At 39.3% G+C, this 6,569-nt stretch overlaps 1 protein-coding gene across 1 annotated transcript; it reads right to left on the bottom strand.

Annotated features, from left to right (window-relative positions):
• Window positions 1–1,660: 1,660 nt before the first annotated feature.
• On the bottom strand, window positions 1,661–5,406 carry il10ra (interleukin 10 receptor, alpha). The gene is made up of 7 exons (XM_037267805.1): window positions 5,134–5,406; window positions 4,921–5,041; window positions 4,673–4,842; window positions 4,372–4,529; window positions 4,130–4,295; window positions 3,606–3,724; window positions 1,661–3,226 (listed from the first exon to the last, which is right to left on the bottom strand). Exons 1-7 carry the CDS (start codon window positions 5,225–5,227, stop codon window positions 2,477–2,479), a joined length of 1,578 nt encoding a protein of 525 aa, XP_037123700.1. The 5' UTR covers window positions 5,228–5,406; the 3' UTR covers window positions 1,661–2,476.
• Window positions 5,407–6,569: the final 1,163 nt, after the last annotated feature.

The following is a 6,569-nucleotide window of genomic DNA, read 5'->3' on the forward strand; positions in this document are numbered from 1 at the left end:
AAGCTAAAATAATAATGATGATTGATGTGATGACGGTGAGTGACTACAAATGAAGGCGACACTGATGACAAGACTTCATTTTGAATTGTTCTACTGCGTTGTTCACTGAATTGTGAAATGAATGAAAACAAATACGTGACTTGTGTAAAAAAAAAAAAAAAAAAAAAAAAAAAAACATCCACCAATCGCGACATCAATTCACTTCCCACATTATCTTATGTAACGAAAAAGACGTCAACAACAAGGCAGGCAAACCGGTTTCCAAAAATGCCTGGAATGGGGAAAACCAACACGCACACTTAAGATGTAGGTAGAAAGCACAGAAGGCAATATTGCCTGTGAATATTCACTGTTGCTCTTTAAAAATTGATCTATCGCTTATTGGAGCGATACTTTTGCTAAAGTCAAGCGAAGAGGGACGACAGCCAAGGGCTCACAAGGTCATCGGCTATGGGCAATCAAGGTAAGATGATTTTTTTTTTTTTTGGGCTGCGTGACGACATTGTGTGACTCTTTGTCGCAGTTCTTAGATGTTCAACAGGTTTTACAGTAATTTTGGATTATTGTTATACAGAATAGTGAATTTTGAACAGTGGATGATGAATGATGACACTAATTTGGTCTTACAATACAAATGCTCACTTTTTATTGACTGTCAGAGAGGTAACATTTTGTGTGTCTCCGTGTGTGTTGTCTCAGGTAGTAGGGTAAACTCCACAGCGGTGGGGGTGGCTGTGGGTTTTTGCATCCTGGCCATCCTCTTCACCATCGCCATCGTGCAGTTCTGCTACAAGTACAAGTGCAAATCGTGCAAAAACTGCTGCAAGAAAAAAAGTGAGTGAGGAGGACGCCATTCTCCTCCATTATGTTCTCTCAAGATCACCTCAAAAAGCTCCTTTTGTTGTTGTTTTTTTAGAAGCCCCGCTGACGGACAGAGTCCTCACGTGAGTATATTGAATAAGTGAATAAGTGAAAATTCAATTTCGAAGTTAACGGATTGTTTTAAATTTTATTTCCACAGCACTGTCGGCTTAAAAAAAAAGTCGTCTTCACCTTTCACCATTAGTGGCTCCAAAAAATGACCTGTCACCTCTGTCATTGGAAAAAAAAAAAAAGAATCGCATATGTTTATAATATCGAGATTGATGTTTGAAGGGATTTTTCCTTAAAAATTCCGTGGACTCTTTGTGTCATGTGACCCAGTTGGACTGATGTTGCCTTGTACTGCAAACGCTACTGTATATAGACTTTCTGCCTGTATTAAAAATATGACAAATAAAAACAAAACAAATAAAAGAAAACGGAATAACCACATTGGTAAGTTGTTCACCTCCAAATCTCACACATCTGCTGAAATTTTGACTGGTCATGGAACTATGACTCATAGCTTTTCTCATAATATGACTGCTCGGCTGATTAAAAAAAAAAAAAAAAAACACCTCCAAAGGTCATCTCCTTCTGTTTTTAACCATTGCAAAAAACAACTTTCTTTCTTTTGCAGCAAGTTTAATGCTAAAAACATTTTGAACTCTTACAAATAAAGTCGCATAAACATTTTAACTTTAAATGCAGAATAGAAACTTTGAAATAAGGACTTGAAAACATACACGCACACGCTCGCTTGTGCATTGAAAACAACCAAATAATTTCTCTACCTTTGGAAATGTCGCTAGCCTAATGCTAACACACAATACAAAACTCCATAGACAGGCTAATGAATAGCATCAGTGTTTTGATGCTATAACCTTTAAGCAATGGATATTTGAACACAAACCGTTGAACAACACATTTAGACGGGTAATATAGCAACTCTCACAAGGGTATATTCTTTATCTTCTGCAAAAAGCAATTAATACTAGATTACTGCTTACTGAAGAGATTTGGCTGTCCAATGAAAAGAAGCAAATGTTTTATGCCTTAAATGGGCTGGAGATGTTGACTTCTGTGAAAACAAGTTGTTTCATGAAAGGGGAAATGATTTTGTCTCAGTCCACTTCTCAGTTTCTAATGGGGTATTTGGCTACAGAACCACAAATTGTGGTCATTTTCTTGTGTCATTACAGTGAAGACAATAAATAAATGCAATTTTAATTCACATGGCTTGTATTTAAGAAAAATAAATATTTCACACAAACAATAATGACACTGACACACTCTGACAGTTAGTCACATGTGACTACAAAATATCATTACATTTAAAAAAAAATTACATTTTAATCACATCACAAAAATAGTTCCCTGAAAAATATTTTCACTTCAAGCGTACTTCCCTTTCAGCAGATGCGATATTGGGTTCGATGGCACATTTACTTTTGCATTTCTTTCCTATAAGGATATTTTTGCTGTAACCACTTTTTTTTTCTTCACACACCCTTCCTCCCACAAACGATTTAGATACACAAAAAGGAAAGGGACTATTATTCCCAAAGCAGCAGCTATTTTTCGTCAGCATATTTTGAAACACGTCTCAGGTGGCTCAATCGGTATCCAGTAAGTCGCAAAGTGAAATGGCCAAAGTGTTCGTGTTGAGGTCTATCCCTTGCGTCAGAGTTGTTAACAAAGGGAAACCCAATGTCGTTTCCGTCCGTGTCCTTGTATCATTTAAAATGTCTTCCTTGCTCAGCAGGATTTTATGCTTTCGGATTGTTGTATCCTCGTGGACGATGCGTTTGAGGCACCAGGAGCACTGATCTGCCCCAGAGCAGATACATGACTGAGGCCCTGCCCGGTAGTCCAGGACCACTTCGGCCAAAACTGGACTGGGAAGGATCTGTTTCGACCTCTCGTCAAGGTGACTCTGTAGTGCGGGGCTCTGCCTGCGATAATTGTCAAACTGGGATCCGCTTTCCTGACCCATTGTGTTCACAGTCAAGGATTCCAATCGGGATCCGAGTCCCACCCCGCTTTCCTTCCACCTTGTCTGCATGGTGTCATCCTGATGGGGATACACCGTTTCTCCCATGCTCCCGCAACCACTATCATCTTGTCTCCTCTGTGGACTTCTGTCTTGTTTTTCTGTAGCGTTGCACTCCATGCTAACGCCGCTGTCAACGCTTGCCCTGTCGTCCTGTTTCCTCAAAACGCGAAGTGTCCCCTTGTTCTGAGGAATTTCTGCAAAGTTTCTCACTTCTGTTCTGCTGCCAGTCAGGAACCAACCTTTGTCTGTGACCACTTCTATTGGGCCTTCTCCAAAAGTGAGTGGATGCCAGCCACGAACAGGGGATTTCTAAAAAGCGAGAAAAGACAATGAGCCTATTCAAATTGTGCCAAATATGATATTTTACTCTGTTCTGGTTTCTAACTTGTGACCACTACAATACTTTTTTGTGAGGAGACATCATACCAGTCTCTGACAGAGGTTAGCCACCCCACTCCAACTTTCTCTGTGTGAATTGTGCGCGTTAAAGTGGCCATGACAGTGGACTATCCAAATGCAAGATGCATTTTTTTAAATGAAGCTATAGCTAGCTAGCTAGCTAGCTACTGCAATGGTGCTTCAAATTCTTATATAGTGAGAGGAGACTCTCCTGCTCCTCACTCATTTTTATTAGGTCTAAAAGTGGCTACCTGGCATTAAACCGAGAGAATGTTTTCTGTTTGCGTACCAAAGCAGCAGGCATTTTCGCCGGACGTTTCAGGTGACAAAATAGACCGACAACCAAAATGGCCGCCACAGCCAACACGCCCAGAACCGTCAGGGATGACACCGAAATTATGAACCATTCTGGAAAGAAACAATAATGGTTTAAATATTTGTCCCAACTACACTTTGCAGTACAAGATTCCATTACGCCATTAGCATAACTCGAGATAGTAAAATAAACTGGAATAATAAACCAATTCATATCCTCAAAAGCATTTTTTCTACACAATCAATCAATTTGATGAAAAATGTATATTAAGGTCATTTGAAAAGAGCGAACAATGATAACGTTGCTTTCAAATGTTGATGATAGCGTGAGCTGTTGAGTTTATGTACTAGCGATGGAACAAGTTATATTAAATTTTATTCTATAGTTTTGAACTTTTCTTTATAGTTTTAAAGCAGTAAAGAATATAACAGTGTTTGTTCATAATAACCATTTGTCAATAAAGATTCTATAATTCTTTGCCATATTGTTTTGCTCACCTTGTTCTGGAAGCAGGAGGCATTGTTCTGGGGATAAATCGCTCTTGGACAAAGCGCCGTTTCCCTCCACCATCATACTGACGCAGTATTCAACCCCCCACCGGAGAGAAGTGAAAGTTTTAGACCCCTGATCTTCATTATCTATCAGGTACGCCATTATTGGCTCCTGTAAGTTTAGAATGACAATATGGTCAATGCATCATTTTAGCAATCATTTCATCGATTAGTCCTTCAAAACTTACCTTGGCTTCCACTTTGCCAATTCTGTTTTTTTCTTCCAGCTTGATGATGTAGGTAACCCCATAAGGAAAGAGCTTTCTGAGGATAGGTTTTTGATGAACGTGGACTGTTATGGTGCTGGAGGTAGCGTATAACGTGAAGGAAGGAGGTTGAAGCTTGCCTGTGAGGTAGGAAAAGAGGATATTTTTCATTGTTTTATTAATTAGTTCTTGTTTATATTTATTTATTTTTAAATATACCATAATGGAGCTTAACATACAAAAATATGGTGTGAACAAAAATGAATACAAAATAGTTTCTTACTTCCATTTGGGAGGAATTTCTTCACTGTCCACCCTGACTTGTTGGCTCCGTCAACTGTTTGGATCCGGACCTTATAGCCAGCTCCATAGTCACGTATGAGACCACTCAGGTGGCAGTAGGTATTTGTAATATTTGTGCAGCTAAGCACCATGGCCCATTCACCAGCAAGCCTGATAGCACAAAACATATCTGTCAAGAACTGGACCCACCTAGATGTTGGTTGATTGTATTTAGAGTGGAAAACATACTTTGCCATTTGCACATTGTACTTGAGGTCAGATGTGGTGTTTCGGGGTTGCTTCCAAAGAACGACCACCTCGCCATCCAGAACATTCACGGACAGTGCGTCAACCTGCGGGACGCCCACTCCTGTATTGCAAAGATAAAGCAGGAATCAACATTTTCATATTCCATCTCAAAATATAGAAGAGAAAGCAATATTATCACAAATGTGTTGTTACCTGACACAAAATTGATGATAGAAAGAAGCACAAGAGCAACAACAAGCCTCTTGTTGCTCATAGTTATTCCATGTACTTCCGCAGATGTCATCATTTATGTCCAAAGTGTCATCAGCCAAAACTTTTTGGATTGAATCCCTTATTCCGTGCACCATCGAGAACAATGGAACCAAACCATTTCCGAGACTCGGCTGCTCTGATGTGCCGCTTTTGGTCCTCAACGTGAGAAGATGAAGTGGAGGCAGCTCGCTTTTCAAAGAGCTCTTCAAAACTCTAACCGCTGAACATTCCTCCCCCTCGTCACGTGACCCATTTCCTGTTGTGACCTCACACACAGGTCCCAACAAGATTTTACCTTCCTCTTTTGCTTTTCCCTCTTCGGCAACGTTTATGACGTAAAGCACTTCTGCATATGGATTTCGCAGAACATTTAGGACTTCCCCTGTTCATCTTGTTTTCAATTGTCTTTCTCATGACCTATATATATATATAGAATTTAAATTTGACTCATTGATCAATGTTACAGTAGAAAGAAATGAGTCATATACTGCGCAAATGCAACAGATGGATAATTGTTGGTCAATAATATTATTTTGGTCCCTACTATCCATTTTGGTCAACACATTTGACGGATCATGGTGGGTCATCTTATTGGATTTTATTTTGGGCTTAAACTGATATTTTTTATGCAGCTTTATTAGTACAGTGTTCCCCCAGAAAGTTCATTGGGCAAGGGAAGCTCTCCCCCCAGTTTTTTTTTGCAATTCACTTTAGAAGAAAAATAACTTTTACATCAAATGTCATCAACCTCAGTTTCCCCTTCGAGTTCTCACCTTTTTTTTTTCTGGGTCACGTGACAATTTTTTCGTTTCTTCCTCCGTGCAAACAAAGTGTAGAAAATGAAACTATTCGGAGGGCAAACTGAATCAACAAGTGCTGATGCTGCTAACCACTCTTGTTGCATCAGTATAATATCATGAAGGGCTGCAACTAACAATTATTTAAATAATCTAAATTATTCTTAAATTATAATAAATCTCAATTAATTTTGATATAATTTTAATTAATTTGTTGATTAATCAATTATTGGAATAATTTTTTTTTTTAAATACTCTTGTTCTTTGGACTAGCCCTTATTCAGAATGAACCAATCACTTTCAAGCGCACGTCAAATGGGACTGGACTCGCCACACACTTGCCACCATTTGCCTTGAATGAAACCAAGCTTGAACTTTGTTATGGCTATTTAATTTCAATTTGTTCACGGCTGTTTGAAAAAGACACTCGCTGACAGCTCAAGTGGTGTCTCACAATCAAGTTTCAGTCCATTGAAGCAGCTGTTGTGGTCTGCGGGAAACCGGTTGGGCAGGTGTGTGACCTGCTGGCCACGCCCACCTTGCATCAAGATGCAAAGTGGAGGTGTTTAGATGAAGGAC

Source organism: Syngnathus acus, chromosome 13 (genome assembly GCF_901709675.1).
Source record: "Syngnathus acus chromosome 13, fSynAcu1.2, whole genome shotgun sequence".
Taxonomy (NCBI): Eukaryota; Metazoa; Chordata; class Actinopteri; order Syngnathiformes; family Syngnathidae; genus Syngnathus; species Syngnathus acus.